The sequence below is a fragment of the Raphanus sativus genome, chromosome 5 (assembly GCF_000801105.2).
Source record: "Raphanus sativus cultivar WK10039 chromosome 5, ASM80110v3, whole genome shotgun sequence".
NCBI classification, from domain to species: Eukaryota; Viridiplantae; Streptophyta; class Magnoliopsida; order Brassicales; family Brassicaceae; genus Raphanus; species Raphanus sativus.
In genome coordinates this window covers 19,203,396-19,221,734 of record NC_079515.1, presented here as the reverse complement: position 1 = coordinate 19,221,734, position 18,339 = coordinate 19,203,396, and the positions used below count along the sequence as shown (strand labels likewise).

Below are 18,339 nucleotides of genomic sequence, written 5' to 3'. Positions count from 1 at the left end.
CCTTCCAGACGACTTATAATAAGTCGTCTACTAAGTCGTCCAGCTGGAAGACCTTCCAGACGACTTATAATAAGTCGTCTACTAAGTCGTCCAGCTGGAAGACCTTCCAGACGACTTATAATAAGTCGTCTACTAAGTCGTCCAGCTGGAAGACCTTCCGGACGACTTAATTAAGTGAAGATGGAAAGGTACCTGACTCAAGATAGCAGCTTTCATGAATCTGCGGCCTCTGCTGCCGTCGTAAGCCAGAATCGGTGGAGACGGACTGTTTGCTCTGGGTAGACCAATACTAGCACCCAATCCCGGAATAGCTTCGTACGCCCAGACCTGAAGAACTTGTATAAAGCCATCCACGGTGTAACAGCCAGTAATATCTTTGTTCCACAAAGAGTCCATCAGCACCTTAAACGCGACTCTCCCCCATGGATAATTCTCAAACCTTTCTAAATCCATCACTAGCCTTGCGAGAGTAGCTCGTGTAGCGCTTGAGAACTTTTTCCCTTCAATGAATCCAGTGAAGATGGAAAGGTACGCGAGTCGCTTGCGATCTTCCCTGGACCAATCCCCGCATCTCTTCAGTGCTGCTATTATCTGATCAGTACTTGGCCCAGCTTCCCGATGAACTCCCATCATCTCCCAGAAAGAAACCATCTGTGGGGTAACTTCACATTCTGGTGTCTCAAGGTCCTCGATGTAGTCGCAGTTTAGACCAGTGATGTTTTCAAACTCTAACAGTGAAAACCTCGCAGGTTCTGGACCAACGAGACACCACATCTCGTACTTCTTCTTAATGTCCAGCTTTAAACCGAGCAAGTGGTGAACCAGCCTTGAAGCCCAACCAAATCCCTGCTCCTTGAACTTGATGAAAACTCCCAATCTCGACTCCTTGAGCTCTTCAAATTCAGCATCAGTGAGAGCTTCCCTAAGAGCAGTATGCAACTTCGTGTTATCCGTATGATACGAAATGCTATTGTGGGGTTCTGGCTCTTCCCCTAATGTGTATAACCTACGGGGAGTTCTGGAATATCCATCCTTTTTGTCTGCAAAATAATCAAAGACAACAATAGAAGTCAGAACACAAGCTAAATCAATCACGCCTTAATTGTTACTCCAGACGACTTAGTAGACGACTTAAATATAAGTCGTCTAGAAAGTCGTCCAACTGGACGACTTAGTTGACGACTTATATTTAAGTCGTCTGGAAAGTCTTCCAAATGGACGTACTAAGTCGTCCAGGTTGAAGACTTTCCAGACGACTTACTTACAAGTCTTCCAGTAGAAAAATTTCAAGCGGACCTGATTAGTCGCAGAAGGAGTTCGAGTACTCGTCATTGTGGTTATAGATCTGAAAAAATAAACGTGAAACGGTGAGAATGAGTAAATTGAAAGAGACAACGTTTTATGTTCATCTTTTCCACGAGTTTGATGACTTACCGGCGTTAGGGTTTACAGAGAAACGGCGCTACGGTTTACAGAGAAGAAGCGGCGGCGCTAGGGTTTAGAAGAAGCGGCGGCGCTAGGGTTTAGAAGAAACGGCGGTGCTAGCTAGTGTTTAGAGTAAGCGGCGGTGAGAACGTTGGTGAGCACGGTGGCGAGGGCGACGGTTTGTTCGGAAATAGTGGAAGCGGGGGCGCTAGGGTTTAGAGGAATCGGCGGCGCTAGGGTTAGAAGAAGCTGCGGCGACAACGGTGAGAATGAAGTGAGATAGATAGCCGACGTTGAGAACGATGGTTGTTCGGAAATAGTGGGAATTCGAATCGCCTTTGATATCGCCGGTGAGAGAGAACTGTTAGGGTTTCTGTTCGCGGAAAATGAAAAAAAAAAAAAAATCACCTTATATATTGGGTAAATAATCCGGTTAGCTTTAAAAGTACATTGGTAAACTTTAAGGTTTGGTCCGGTTTAGACGACTTATTCTGGCTGATAATGTACATCAGACGACCTAATATTTAGTCGTCTGGGAACAGAAGACTAAATATTAAGTCGTCCAATACCCTAAAATGAACCCCTAAACTAAAATGACTAAATTAACTTACTAACCACGTTATAAAATCAAATTATACTTCAATAGTGTTTACTATACACAGAAACGAACACGCCTAGGTAATTTTAAAAATTTTCAAAAACGGTTTTAATGCTTTCCAAAATCTAACCCTAAGAACACATACAATACTACAACATATGTTGATGAAACATAAACTAAAGAATATCATGACTCACTACTTTCACTCATCTGGGCTGAAAACAATTGAAATTTGTTATATATTAATTTATATCTCTTAAGACATATGTTAATTACATAATTCCAATTTTTCACTTATCAAAATATTTTTTACAAAATTTTTAAATTATGTTTAAGAATAACTGTCCAGACGACTTAACTTAAAGTCGTCTGGACGACTTATTTTCAAGTCGTCTGTTTACAGACGACTTGCGAGGGGTAGAAACGTAAAAAAAAATCCGTTTTTTTGTTTGTTCACAAGGAGATAGTTGTAATTTCAATAGCCTTTTAAGTTACTTTTGCCTTTGACCCAAGTTGGGGTACTCTTTTGGGTTTGACTCCAAGTTTTGAGTCACAATTGGTAATTCTCCCTTGATAAAATTTATTTGATAAAAACCTATTTCAACAAGGAGTCAAGGACTTTATCAAATAAAATTTATCAATTTATTTATTGTTTTAATCTTATCAGATAAATATTGTTTTAATTTATTTAAAATAAGGTTTCTTAAAATTTATTTTTAAAAAAATAATTATATAGTTATTATCATCAAATAAATTCAAGTAAATATATAATTATTTTCTGTTTTTTTTAAATTGAAAATATTTATTTGAAAGTCCGTGTAGAAATAGGCTGTTTAGAGTTAAATTTTATGAAACAGGGGTTTATCAAATAAATCTTATCAATTTATTTATTTATTTAGTCTTATCAAATAAATATATAATTATTTATACTTTTAAAATAAATTTTATCAAAAAAATATTTTGTAATAAATTATTATTTTCCTTAAATATTAATTTTATATTATCATTAATATAAAATAAAATAAAATACATAAAAATTAAAATTTATTTTTATGTCTATAGAGTTAAATTTATAAGTTAAACTTGACATTATTTTCAATTTTTGATAATATTTCAATATATCTAAATTAGCTGTTTGACTTTATATATTTCAAGTGTAATATTTAACTTTTAATAGTATTATAATATATTTTAATTTGAATTATATGTTTATTTTAATAATACTAAAAACTAAGTATTTAAGTTAAAATTAATCAATTGAAACTTATTATAAAGTTTCAGATTTAAAATGTTTATATACAAAAATATAATATTATATAATAACCTTTAGTTCATATACTATTTAAAAATAGGTTAGTATAAACTGTGAAACTTTAGTAATTCATTTAAAATATTAATAAAAAATAAAATTTTAACTATAACTCTATTTTAATTATAAAAAACGTGTTGAGAAAAATTTAGAAATTATTTCCAAAAATTCAAATATATTTTTTTACAAAATAATTTATTAATGTAGTAACAAAATAGTAGTGTAATTTTTCAAAATTTTCTTGACAAAATATAAAATTTTGAAAATAAATATTCAAACTCAAAATAATAATATTTCAATTTTACAAAATATAAAATCATAGATAATAAAGAATAACCTTTTGAAATGCATGACGAAAAACAAACTATATATGTTGTAAAAATTAAAGTAATCTAATATTTCGAAATCCTAACTAAAAATAAAAATAAAAATTCATATGATTAAATATATTCTTTATCAGTAAAATTTACTAAAATAATATGATAGAAGCTACTGTGTATAAAATTACACCTTAGCATATTTATTTTTCACACTTAGCATATTTATTTTTCACACTGAAGTAACCTGGCCAATTATGTTTAAAAAAAATCTGAAGTATGTAACTTGATATATAAGAAAATACATAGATTACCAAGATGCATAAAAGCTGAGCCACAACATCGATATTCACTGAGCTAACACCAAGAGAGTCTAATAGCATATGCTAGTGAAGCGGTCAAGCATGACCCAAATCTAAAAATAAAATAAAATATATTCAGAAATTTTTAAAAGTAAATACATAAATTTAGTTTAAAATTTCAAAATTTTAGATATATTCTTAAACTTATAGTTAATATTTGAAGATAAACATCAAATATGTATAAATAAAATATTAGCTTTTAAAACTATTTTATTATTTCGTTAGATACATAGTTAATATTTTTTTCTGAACTGGACCTAATAAAAAATTGAGACGGCCGTGGCTAACACCATTGTTAAAAGCTCTACTCTAACACTATAAGACGGTTTAAAAACCAAAGGAAAAAAATGTTATGAATAGACAACAATAAGTCGCACAATCGTTCTGTAAAGGGACAGAAAAAACAATTGATGTGTGATAGAACCGGGCTCTAACTAAGAAGCCACAAAGATCAAAGACACTTGCTGTCTGAAAGGCCCAATATTATCATCTGAGAGGCCCCATGGTGAGCTGTAAATAGCATTGCTAGGCTGTGGGTGCATGATGAGGAGAGGTGGACCACGTGGAGATGAATGTGTTAAGCTTTTCTGGTCTAAAGGCGTGGGGGAGACAGCTCTGTCGCTTTGCTCTTTTTCTCTTTAACTCTCTTTTTTTTTTTCTTCTGTTTCCATTTCAATTATGCACCTTGCCCATATGTGCTTGCATTGCCTCTTTTTTCTTAAGATTTTTTTTTTAAATATGCCGAACATATTGTATAATATGAAACTTATCGTACAAATTGTTTTAGAGACTAGAGAAATCACTTTTGGACTATTATTCGTATATTAGACCGACTTTTTTGTTCTTATTGTTCAAAAGAAGAATTCCAGACGCAAATGTATTATAGTAATCAATTGGAGTTTTTTTTTATTAACCTAGAAGTATCCCACACTTATGGAGAGTTCCAGACTAATTCGAGGAGGGTATCTGATTGGTTAAGAGATATGCAGTTCACATATAGATTATCTTTCCGTGTACTCAAGTGAACCCTAAAACATGAGTCAATATCCGTGTAAGATGATCAGGATAATTGTAATTTAATTTCGTGTAATAGGCAAGTTGAACCTGAAACGAGCGTCTCATTCTATACCTTCCAACCACAATCACGCGGTCAAAAAACAAAATTAACAGACCAACCAATTGGAGTTTGTTTCTTACTCGCCATAATTTTATTTAGTATAGTTTGAAGTCTCGATCATTAATTATAATATTTATGATCTTAGAATTATCAATAACTTTTTGCATTAATATCTTAGAATCACTCTCAAACAACACCTTTTTGTTACCAAAAGTTTTGACACAAGGCATTGCCCATACTAAGGCAGCTGCTTCCAAGCGAAAATGGATAGGCCTTAAAATGTTATTGTATTTCTTCCAAAAATGAAAAGAAAATGAAACGACTATTCAATTATTTAAATAAACTTGAGGTGGTATGGGTAATTAGATCGAAATAAAATAAAATTTTCGATGAAAAGATCTCGTATTCCTAACTAAAAAATCAGAAATATGGTTTTGCACTCGTGGAATATGAATTATTTAAAAGTCTGGAAAGCATATATACAAAGTCTCTATTTTCTTCAATTATGTTGTAAACCTTGGCCAAGCACAAGGTTCTTTGATCAAGGCGATCAAACCCTTGCAGTCCATTCCAAAACTCTGACATGTAAAATGTTAGATCCATAGTCCAACGCAGTGTTTCCACTTATGTATGTAATGCAGACTCCCACCAATAACACATTACATTACATTACATTACTTTTGAAATGACAATAAAATAGCATTTACTTAATATTCCTAAACTTTTTTATACATCGAACTAAAGATTTTTTTTATATAGATGTTGTATGGATAATATCAAAATAAAATAATCAATAAAATAAATAAAATGTTTTGCAGTTTTACTTAAAAAATGTTGTTAAATGTGATAATGTGTTAGGATGTCCAGAGACATTCAAAAATTACATGGTTAATATATTCGTTCATAGCTCCACATTTATGAAAATAAGTGCTACCATCGCATATGGTTATTATGAAGGTTTTTTTCGTAACAATCAAATGGCCAGTTGTGAACTGCCATATAAAATGGCATATCTTTCGTGGTGTTTTTATCTTCCAGTCATTAGCTATATTTGGTTTTGTATACACATGTACAATTTTTTATTAAGAAAATTTCTCACAACCAAATATCAAGATTTAACTATGTACTGATAGTTCTTCGTGTAACTCCAACAAAATGTATCTTGATATCTCTATTTATTCACTGCCAAGGTTTGTATCAATGAGATATCTTCCGTTTCCACTAAGATTAACAACATTTAATCATTCCATTTTTTCGTCACCATGAATAAAGTACTTTACTATCATCATAGAATGAATGATTGATGCTACAGATCGAGCTGGTTGCACATGAAATGTAAGAATCCATAGATCCTCTAAAATGCTAATCTCAAAATCTGAATACTTTTTCTAATCCCTAAAGATAAAAGTGTCTTGTTGCTGAAATACTCGTCCAAAAATGTAAATGATTATCACAAGGATCTGTCGCAAAGACGAACTAATGTTGTAATAGTTTCTTCGAAGCACTCCAGCAAAAAAGTGGGTATTTAATAAGTTGCCACAATTGTTTTGTCAGCAAAGTTAGATTATATTCATAGATCACATGTATTCCAAATCCACCTTCTTCCTTGGAACTGTAACTAAATTTAAATGGTTAAAAAATAATTAGATATAAATATACAATTCCGTATTGTTATGAACCGACTGGTTCAGGTGGATATTTATCCAAAAGATACTTACTAGGCTTTGGCCCATTAGTAGTCCATCTTATAATTCTCTATATAAGGAGTTCATATTCGACATTAATAAGACACACACATTCACAACACGTTATCAGCACGACCTAAGCTCAAAACCCTAGCAAAATTCGTAGGTCACCAAAAACCTTAAAAACTAGCCGCATCTTAAAACAGTCATATCTCCCTAACCGTAACGACCTAGACGGCGAGCCACCTATCAATCTGAAGATCTCGACGAGACGAAGCCAGCGCCGCTAACCTCGCGAGGATCCGATCTCCGACGCGCCGACACGCTCTGTTTTAGTACGTGCCGTCAATTGCTCAAGAACCCTAATTTTGACGCAACTTCAAATCGATCGTTCTCTCAAACCATAACGATCCAAACGACGTGCGATATACCAACTTGAAGATCTTGAAGAGAAGAATCCATAGCCGGAAACCTCGCGTCAATCAGATCTCAGACGCCCCGCCAATCTCTGTTTTAGTGCGCGCCGTCAATTGCACAAAAACCCTAATTTTGATTCAACTTCAAATCGATCATTCTCCCAAACCGTAACGATCCAGAAGACGTGCGACATATCAATTTGAAGATCTGGACGAGGAGAATCCAGCGCCGCAGACAGCGCCGCGATCAGATCATAGACGCGCCCTCACCTCCATCTACAAGCCGCGCCGTCAAAAGAAAACCTAAGGCTGTTAACTTCTCTTTCTAGTTTGTTTATAGCTGATTTATTATTTGATCTTACTAACTTCCTTTCATCAATTTGTTTAAGGAAAACAAAGGATCAAATCTAATCAGATCAATTGAGGTTGAGATTTCCAAAGGAACCAAGGAGCAAATCGAGATCTAAAAGTAAGTCATCAAACCCTAGTTGTTTGATAGATCCGATTTCATAAAAGAAATGTTTAAGTTTATATCTTGATCGATTGAGATTAGAAATCTAGAGAACTCGTATACCCTGATTGATTGAATCATTAGATTTCTAGATTTGATATAATAAATTTGTTTAATAAACAAACCCTAAAGTTCATGAAATTTAAAACTTGTATAAAACCCTAAACCGAATCGAATTATGAAACCCTTTAAACCATATCGATTATTAAACCCTAATCTAAACCGGTTTATGAAACTTATAAAAATCAAATCCGAATTGTGAAAACATTAAACCAAATCAGTTTATAAATCCCTAAACAATCGATATTATAAACCCTAATTTGGTAGATAGAAAGTTTTCATTTCTAGAAAGTTTCAATTTTTAGAAAGTTTCCATTTTTTAGAAAGTTTCCATTTCTAGAAAGTTTCCTTTTTTAGAAAGTTTCCATTTTTAGAAAGTTTCCTTTTATAGAATTTTCTGGAAAACTTTTAAAATCAGTTCCTCAGAATATATTACTAAGATCTAACTAGAGAAACACTAAATATTTTAGATGTCGAATTTCCTCCATCATAATCTAAGGAGAAAACTACTTGCAATATATACAATGGGCACAAGATATTAAAACCACACTTGAGTCTGATGAACTTAGTGAATGCATCACAGACGATAGCATTGCAAGAGAACTCCTGAACACTCGCCATCATATTTGTGAAAAACTCAAAAGTCTATATCTGACCGATGATCCCTCAAAGCTTTGGACAGATCTAGAAAATAGAAATTGTATCCAAGAGGTTATACATACCAAAGCTTTACGAGAATGGATCAACCTCAGATTCCGAGACTATAAAACTGTGGGAGAATATAACTTTGCCCTACTCAAAATAGTTTTCGAAATGAAACTATGTTGTGAGGAAGTGACTGATGAAGATATGTTGGAAAAGACATTCCACCTTTCACCCTACCAACTTATTGTTACTACAACAATACAGAGAAATGGGCTTCACTACCTATACATCTCTAATAGCAAGATTGTTGCAAGCTGAGCAAAATCATGAATTGCTAATGAACAGTAGTGAAAGAGAGTTTACGAGGCCAACTCCATTACCACCAGCTTATGCACTACCAGCCGAAAGGGCTGATCTAGAAACCAACCGTGTCAAGAGAGGATATGGACATGGGGGATGGTCTAAGTTGTGCAATAATTGTGGAATGGACAACCATTTGGCTAAGAGATGCAGAACTCCTAAGTATCTAGCTACTCTTTATCAGCAAAGCTTTAAAAGAAAAGCTAAGATGGTTCGGAAAGATGAAGGAAAATTGTCAAAGATGTTCCCATGGATCATGACAAGTGTGATCGTATGGATCACAAGAAAGGATGATCCAACAAAGCATAAGAGAATAGATCACCATGATGACTCGACATCAAGCCCTTAGTGTTCTTACTTAGTTATTTCATACCTTATTATTTTCCTTTAAACATTATTCACTTCCTTTGGTTGCTATCTTTGAAAGAATCAATAAATGAAAGCTTTTATATCATAAACAAAACGTTCATTCATGTGAATACCCTTATGATGTACAGTGGATCAAACCACAGACATCTTAAGACACAAAATCCACGACCAAATATCCAATTGCCTCAAAGGTACACAAAGAGAGGACGTGTACAATATAGAGATCGTGTGCATTGTATTCACATTTGAGGCTATGTACACAAAGAGAGGACGTGTACAATAATCATTCTTATAAGTGAAAGACTTAAGAATTGATGAATGGACAGTTTCATAATGAATCCATGGGCAAAAGAAACAAAGTGTTTCCTTAAATAGAAACCGCCCAAAGAAGATTGTATAATGGTAAAAGCTAAGTTAACTCACGCTAAAAGTATCCAAATATGATATGTCCATGGGGGTAAGTGTTAATCATTTCATGTAACATGGACATACACAATATTGATACATCAAAAAAAGTTCACAAGAATAAAGATAGACTTATCCCATTCGGATTAAAACTAAGGATAAAGGAAAACATGTTACTTCAAAACGTCCAAGTGAATATAGATTAAAGTACTCACGTCCCAAAGGGTTTGATAAACATTATATGATCATGGAGAATGTAGAAAACATTTCATGACTCAATAGGACACGAATATTCACAATGAAAGGACAAGAACAGAAAGAAAAATCGCCTAAAAAGGCTACATATCTTTACATGATTCACATTCTAAAAGTATTTTAAGAATGAATGATATGTCCATGGGGGAAGGATAAGAATAAAACCCACATTTTATTCTACATGGACATACACACACAGAAATGAATATTGATACCCATCCCATTGATTGAAACGGGTCAAAGGCCAGCCACACCTCATCTTAGCACATAAAGAAGTGCCACTTATAAATTCTATCGCTCCACCACAGAAATATAAGATGAGAGGATGGGAATAGATGTTGGATATGACTTGATATAAGTTCCCCACGTTCATAAGAACCTTGAGCCAACCACGGATGATTAAAGGCCAGGTACAAGGATAATCACCTCAGTGAATCCGAACATCCAACATCAAGGGGAGAAAAGAATAAGCTGGATAAAATGAGATTACATGGAATCATACATCCTGATATTGGCAAGATCCTCAGACTAGAGAATGAGACTTAGAAAGTCCAGAAGAGTATACAAAAGCTAGCTTAAACAATTGCCAGATTCCAATGACCCGAATAGAATGACTAAGTCATCTATACCAGCTATAAATGCACCAAATTCGTTTGATGTTCAAGAAGAACACAATCAGGTTGCTACTAAGTCTAAGACATGTTTTGAAAACATGATAGACCAATGAATTCCAAAGATAAGATCCCTCGTATAAATATAGAAAGGTGCAAATGAAACCGTGGATGAGGGACTCCTAGACATAGTCGATCCAAAGATGGACAAACCTAAAAGCCGTGGCCACGGATGAGGAAACCATAAGATATGGTTGTACCTAAGGTACCTAATGATGCTTGGGACGCCAAGCTTCAGGGTATTAAAGGCTACAATGAAACCTCAAAGAGTTAAGTCATGTCTAGGACTCAAAGGAACAAACGAGCTCGAGATTAATTATATACTATGCATGCAATGTAGCACATGAGATTATTAATGAGGATCATAAACCCACGTCCATAGATGAATGCATTCAACAAGAGATTAAGATCAAATGGATAAGGAGACGTGGAGTTAAGTTCATAAAGAAAGAGAGGTTTTGGTCCTATAGTTCGGACACCTCTAGACAGAAAACCAGTTGGACAGGAATGATTCTTTGTGAGTAAAAGAAATCAAACATGGTGAGATAGCCAAGTATAAGGCACGACCATATGCACAAGGATCTCACAAAGACCAGGAATCAATTATAAAGGAGACATACTCCTTGTGGTGGATGCAACAAACGATTAGATTCCTAGTAAGTCTGGCCATAAGAAAAGATATTAGATTTTCGGTTTAAAGGATGTAAAAACCGACTATGAATAAGTCCACTGGATAATGAATAGAAATGAAAGTCTCAGAGGATATTGAGTTGCCAAATGCAACAAGTTCTCGAGAACTAAAGTGTATAAGTGTATGATAATGATCTAAAAATATCCTAGGAACCTCTATAGAAACTTCCCAAAAGACTATCTAAAGAAAGCATTGAAATGAATGTTTTGGGAAAGATTAAGTTTGGGACAAACAAAGATTGTTTGGGATTACAAAGTAAGTATCTTAAATATACTTAGAGATGAAATCCTTGTGCATCAATAAGGCATATATAAAAGATGACAAAACATTAGGCATGAACCATTGTGTGAAGTCTATAAGGTTCATTGAATCTAAATGTTTACTATATAAATATGGCTAGCCCCATTGTATGGTAACATAGTCCCATAGTCCCTAGATCCGGACATAAACTCATTAGGTCATAAGAAGGACAAAGAAGTTGTACCTTAGTCTGGATACAAGCCAATGTAAGACCCATGGTCGAATGGTTTTCACTCGGTCCAAGTACTGACCCACTTTGTCCTAAGGACGAACATGGTCATAAGACCATCTAAGATTGGTCACGGATCCTTTGATCCTAGATTGGACAAAGACATATGTCCTTAATCTAGAAAGACTCAAGGCACATCCAGATGTAAATATTCACAAGTGAAACCATAGTTAAGTCTAAACTTAATACTATACATCTAAATAATTTCAAAGTGCAGTATGATCATATATGTTGTTAATGATCAGATCATGAGGCATTGGAAATAAAACCATACATGTCCCTTGTCAAAGGTGCCATTGGCGCCTTGCCTTGATGTATTTGTTATACACATATGAACATGAGCTTTGAACTAAGCTTAAGCTATGTCCAAATATAAAGGTTATAACATTGGATCCATACATGGATAGTTCTCAAACAAGCAGTATGCACACGTTGGAAAACAAATATGAAGAAGTACGAGTCCAACCAAAGACATGTCAACCTGCTTCTTCACCATATCTACAACAGCACCACGTCCATGAGACCTTCCTATCAGTCCAGGACGTGCACATTAGAAGATCAGCTCAAAGACTTGGCGTCCATGGAGTTCCCACCAGTCTACCCATGCGCCAACCTCAAGATCATATACGGAGGTACAAATCAGGGGAAGTGATACATGTTGTACTCTTTTTCCTTCACCATGGTTTTGTCCCATTGGTTTTTCCTGGTAAGGTTTTAATGAGGCAACACCAAGTAATTGGTAAATTGGTAAAGTGTATCACGAACCCAAAAGGATTTGGTATCTGGCGAACTCAAGATGGATTCAACATCCAGGGGAAGTGTTATGAACCGACTGGTTCAGGTGGATGTTTATCCAAAAGATACTTACTAGGCTTTGGCCCATTAGTAGTCCATCTTATAATTCTCTATATAAGGAGTTCATATTCGACATTAATAAGACACACACATTCACAACACGTATAACGTTGTACTAAGACTGAAATGTTTTTGCAAACTATTAATCATATCAAACTTTTAAGTTTTATCTGATTAAGCATAAACATCTTGGCTAACTCATCAAACAATTTCTAAGAATTACATGTGTGTATGATTTAATTCTTATGAAAATACTTTGAATGCAATTTAACTATCGGTTCTTGTTGACGAAAAGTAATATAATATTTTAATGTTACATAATATATATAATTTAATTTAAATATAATAAATTTTTGAAATAAAGTATTTCATTGAATTTATTGTATCAGTATTCAGAGGGATATATGAACTAAAGGAATAAATATAAATATAAAACCGCGATAAAAAGATATGATGAATATTCGTTCAAAAGTATACAATAATTAAAAATATAAATTTGTTGCTTATTTTCTCTTTTATTTGCTAAAATATTTTTTATCTTGATATTTTATTAATTAATTTATTTAGAAATAAAATACTACACTTTACCAAAATAAAAATAGTACACTCAAAATATGCTATCTGTTTTAAAACGTGAAGAAAAACCTTTAAAAACTTGCTAACATTTTAAAGTTTTTATATGAAAGAAAATTATGTGAAATCACCGTCACTATGTGCGCACATTAAATTTTTACATTTTATCTTTTATATAAACGAAAAATTGTGTTGATGTAAAAAACATCTTTTATTCTCATCTTCTAAAGAATTATTTCTTGCTTATCGTTTTAATTTCAGCATCTCCTAATTTTCAGAAACATTTAAAGAATTCTCTCCTCTCTCTCTACTCGCTCTCCCAAATTCTAATTTTTCTTTTTTTGGTTATTTAGCAAAAAAACCCTTTTAATTTTAGTATCTCTTTCTTTTTGTGGGTTAAATTTCTCGTCTCTATTCATATTTTTCGATTAAGATAAATCATGTGTATTACAATAATATACGAAATGTATATTTACAGAGTGGGATCCAACCAAACAAAAAGTGTACATGCACAGTGACCGTACAAATAAAATGACATTGATATTTGTGAAAAGCAAAGATAAATAATTGAATGAGTGTGTCCCCCAACTCTTTCCCTTTTCCAGTTTTATTTTCCTGACTTTTCCTTGAAACCTCTTCCCTCCTCCTCCTCTGTTCTTTTCTCTCTCTCTCTCAACAACCGTTTCTGCTTCTGTTCCCAAAGTAGTCAAGCAGGACATCGCTGAATTTTCTTCTTTCAGACACGGCAGCAGTAATGGAAGACACAACATTTACAAAGGTGTTCGTTGGAGGGTTAGCATGGGAAACCCACAAAGTCTCTCTCAGGCACTACTTCGAGCAGTTTGGGGACATTGTTGAAGCTGTCGTGATCACTGATAAGTCCAGCGGCAGATCCAAAGGCTACGGCTTTGTATGTGTTTCTTCTCTTATTCTTTTTTTTTACTCGGGATATTTTTGGCTTTAACCTCACGGAATCTGTTTTTTTTTTTTTTTAGGTGACTTTTTGTGATCCAGAAGCAGCTCAGAAGGCATGCATAGATCCAGCTCCTGTAATTGACGGGAGAAGAGCAAATTGCAATCTTGCAGCTTTTGGTGTTCAGAGATCTAAACCTTCTTCTCCAGTTCACGGTATCTATAAGTTTTCCTTTCTATTTCTGTCTACTTCTTCTTGTTGATCTTTCGAAAAACCTAACCAGAATACCATGTGTACATCGGATCTTATCACATTAATCACCTCTATGTATATTTCTATGTTATTTATAAAGATAAATACTTTGTAGACATCTAGGACATATATAAATGTCTTGCTTCATTGTCTGAAGGGTAAAGCTTCATCTTGATTGAGCCAACAGGATGAAAAGCCATTTTCATGCCCTTTACTAATAATAGTCTCCTTTTAAGTCCTTATGATTACACCAAGCGTATGTGTTTATACCCTAAAAACATATATTGCTTTGCATAAATTTTGTAAAATATGTCAGGTTTTTGTTTTTGCATGTAAAGCATTCTGATGGTGTTGAGTGTTTGGCAGGACACGTAGGAGGGAGAGGTGTGAAGGTCACAAGCCCTTTCAAGACACACTTTGGGACTGCAACTGCTCTTCCTTCCCCAATTTCATTCTCTCACTACACACTTCCTTACACTAATCCTTTTGGGTACTCCTCGTTTAACCTCTTACTTCTTTTCTAAACTCATCACAACTCTAAACAGACTGATAATCCTCTGTTTGGTCTGTTTTAACCTATTTAGGTTCTCTCCGTACTCGATGGATTACAGCTATCCCACGGTATGTATAATTTTGTTTTCTCCACCTAATGAAGTATTGAGTCTTTCTCTACTCTCCTTTTTATCCCATATATAGCTTATTTGGTTTCTGTTTATAACAGAGCTACTACAATGTTTATGGAGGGGCAACTGCTCAGCATCCGATGTATAGCACCGGACCAATGACTGGTGTGGCAGCAGCGTACTACCCATATCTCCAGTTTGCTGAAGGAAATGGACCCGTCACTGGTTATGCTCCTCTCCACTACCCCAACCACATGTTTCACTATTCCACTGGGGGAAATTACCCACATCACAATGGTGGTTCTCCAGTGTCTCTTGCACCTTCACCAGTCATACCATCAGGTTTTGTGCTTTGATCTGTTTTCCTTTTGTTTATAAACAACTTGGAAACCAGAGGTACTGAATGTTCTCAGCAGTGTGCTTTGCAGTTCCACAGGCTTGACCGCCAAGGCTCACGGTTCACATCTGATACCATGATGCTGTGTAGAGGCCCTTTTCATTTAAATCGCTACTAGTTTCATCTGCATGCCTCGAAGTTCCACAAGTCCTGTGGCCTAACCATGGTTGCCCTTTGCCCTTTGTGCGTCTAACCCTTTAGGCAAGAGCCCATAAATTTGGAGTTTGGGCATCTTTGCAAGTTCCAGTTAAGTCTCACATAGGGTTTTAACTTGGACCATAGTCATACACATTACTCATCTTTTTCACATTGCATCACACCCTTCTGAACAAAAAAGGTTTCGTTCAGAATAGCTTGTACAAGAAGTATCAACTTAAGTAAGAGTCACCATGTCTTGCATTAGTGCCCCAGAAAGGCAAAATCATTTTTTGTAGAAAAACTTAGGATTGGCTGATCAACAAGAAAGGAAATAAGGATTTCCCGGGAAGTGAGTTGCGACCACCTGGAAGTGTTTTTGAAGTAGTGTGTTCAAAGGTGTGAACACTACTTCACGCAATATCCAATTTAATGTAGTAGTCTTAGGATGATTAGATCTAGCACTATGTAGCTAGGACAAGGACAGAAAAGAAAGTCACATAAACTTCCTTTTGAGGTTAAAGGAAGTAATGTTGTTTTGTGAACTCATGTATATTCTCGGTGGCTAAAGCTTTTGAGTTATAGCCACACTTGAAAATAACTTTTAGATTAAGATCGTTTTAAAGAGTCAAGACTTAGAATGCTCATCATAGTTTCAACCAACCAACCAACCTCCACTGATGGAATGTGGGGTCATTGCATTTGCATGTTTTTTTTCTTTTGCCTCTTGGGGAGATATTTTGGGTTCCCTTTAGGTTTTTTCTCTAAAACATCAACTAAAACAGTTGACAAACCAACCATGGTTAGGATTCAGGTGAGAGGTACTTATCACCTCCTTATCTCTCTTTTTACTCTTTCCTCTGTTTCTTCAAGACAAAAAAAAACAGCAAACTCTACAGACTCTTTAATGTATTTGTTGTTTATCTTGTAAGCGTGTGATTTCTGATTCTATGTAAGAAAACAAAACCTTCATTCTCCATCCACGGTGGATGGAAAATGAAATGTGTGTGATTGCAATATTCACTTTGATATATGATTTAATGCTCTCTTATGACTTGTGACAATGTCTCTTCATCATATGTATCCCTTAGTATCCATCAATACTGTTCTGTATGATGTAACCAAGTTAGAAACAGAGAGAACACAGTTTTGATATCAACACATACTGAATACTATTGACTGAACAAAAGGTGTCTCAGTCGCTCAGTACCAGTACCAAACTGGTTTCCTTATGTACGCTACCGCGACAACTGTAGCATTGTTGATTTTTATATTTAGGTATGAGGTTCAATCATCATATCATACAATACACAAACAAAAGTAGAAGCTTGAGCCTCATACCTAAGTATAAAACTCAACAATACAGTAAAACAGAACTGCAGGAAAAAAAAAAGGAATGTGAAAGAGTAGATCATTACCTTATACGAAAGCGAAAGTAGAAATTGAATTTGGTAGAGAATTTTGCGGGAGAGGAGAAGAGGCTTGTTAATCAAGAACGTGTACACTCAATGCCTTGACAAATAGCCAATTAAACAACAAGTAGAGCTAAGCAAATAGCTTTGCATAAATGGCAAGAACAATCTTCTTCACTTGACGGCGCTACTTCCTTTCAATTCTCTGAGAACCATTAGATCGTTCTCTTCTTGGAACATACGTTTGCTGCAGATAAGGCATTAGAACATGCAGTAACGTTTCCGAATCATCCAGAAGAAAGTGTCTGTTTCTTCTAAGAATCAAAGCTATAATGCACTAATGTTACAAGTTACAAACTTTACAGTTACATGAAGTATTGAACAGAAGCTGTAATCTTTAACCAAGTCTACAATTTACAACAACCACTTGATGTCCCAATACTGTTGCGCTCATCTTCTTGCGTTTCTTTAGAGTTCTCTGCATCTCGATCACTCTCATTCAGATCACAATGGCCATAATTTCCGTGGTCTTCTGGCTGAGTTTCAGGTTGACTAGAAGACACTCCTCCATCTTCTTCTTGGGTTTGATGGGAATGGGTGGGGATAAGAGTGAGACGGCAAAGAGGGCAAGTGGTATGTGAAGTGAGCCAAAGATCAATGCAGTCCATGTGAAAAGTATGTCCACATGACGGGATCTGTTGAAGCTTCTCATCTGCTTGATAGTCACCAAGGCACACTGAACATCTGTAAAAAAAACAAAATCCCCAAAAAATCTGTTTTATTTCTTGGTTCTAGTTTGGCTCTCAGTAACAAGTAAGGATTAATTCAAATGATCTACACACAACTGTTAAGTGCCATTGCAATCTCCAATTCAAGTAATAAACTGAGCATTCTAAGTCTTGAAAACTCACAGGGAATCCAAAACGGAGAAGCTCTCTTTAAAGACGACAATGGGGAGCATCTCTCTGAGCTCTTTGCTCAAACCAAACTCAGCCGTGGAGATGGAGTTGTTTTCGATGAGGAAAGTAGTGCGCACTCCGAGGGAAGACACATCGGCGCTGCTGCTGCTGCGGCTACGGAGGTAGATGATGTAGAAGACGAAGAGGATGATGAATGTGAAGCAGATTGGGACTGTGAAGATGAATGCTTGGTATAGTTTAAGCTCCGGCGAGACATATCATTACACACGCAGACAAAACAACTCAAGTGTCCGAAAGTGGCAAAAAGCCGCCTCCTTCCAAGACAGCAGAGATGGTTGAGATTGGAGATCGGAAATGAAAGAATAATAGTGGGGTTTGTGTTGTGCTTGTGATGCGCCAGGGAACTGTTTTTCTTTTCTTCTTTCATTTTATTTTTATTTGTATTAAACTCCCCCTATGTACTTAAATTTTGTTTCATTTTAAATCATCTATATAATCTTTCTAATAATTATAATATCATAATAAATCAGCATT

At 35.0% G+C, this 18,339-nt stretch overlaps 1 protein-coding gene and 1 pseudogene across 2 annotated transcripts; one reads left to right on the top strand and one right to left on the bottom strand.

Moving 5' to 3' along the window:
• The first annotated feature begins 13,734 nt into the window (after positions 1–13,734).
• LOC108863304 (uncharacterized) lies at positions 13,735–16,529 on the top strand. Of its 2 annotated transcripts, none has more exons than XM_018637683.2 (6): positions 13,735–14,063; positions 14,149–14,281; positions 14,685–14,808; positions 14,903–14,939; positions 15,040–15,283; positions 15,370–16,529. In XM_018637683.2, exons 1-6 carry the CDS (start codon positions 13,908–13,910, stop codon positions 15,381–15,383), a joined length of 708 nt encoding a protein of 235 aa, XP_018493185.1. In that variant the 5' UTR covers positions 13,735–13,907; the 3' UTR covers positions 15,384–16,529. The 2 variants fall into 2 exon arrangements, with proteins under 2 accessions (XP_018493185.1, XP_018493184.1); XM_018637682.2 differs by having other exon boundaries at positions 13,736–14,063; positions 15,358–16,529.
• Positions 16,530–17,193: 664 nt separating this feature from the next.
• On the bottom strand, positions 17,194–18,062 carry LOC108859475 (RING-H2 finger protein ATL7-like; annotated as a pseudogene).
• Positions 18,063–18,339: the final 277 nt, after the last annotated feature.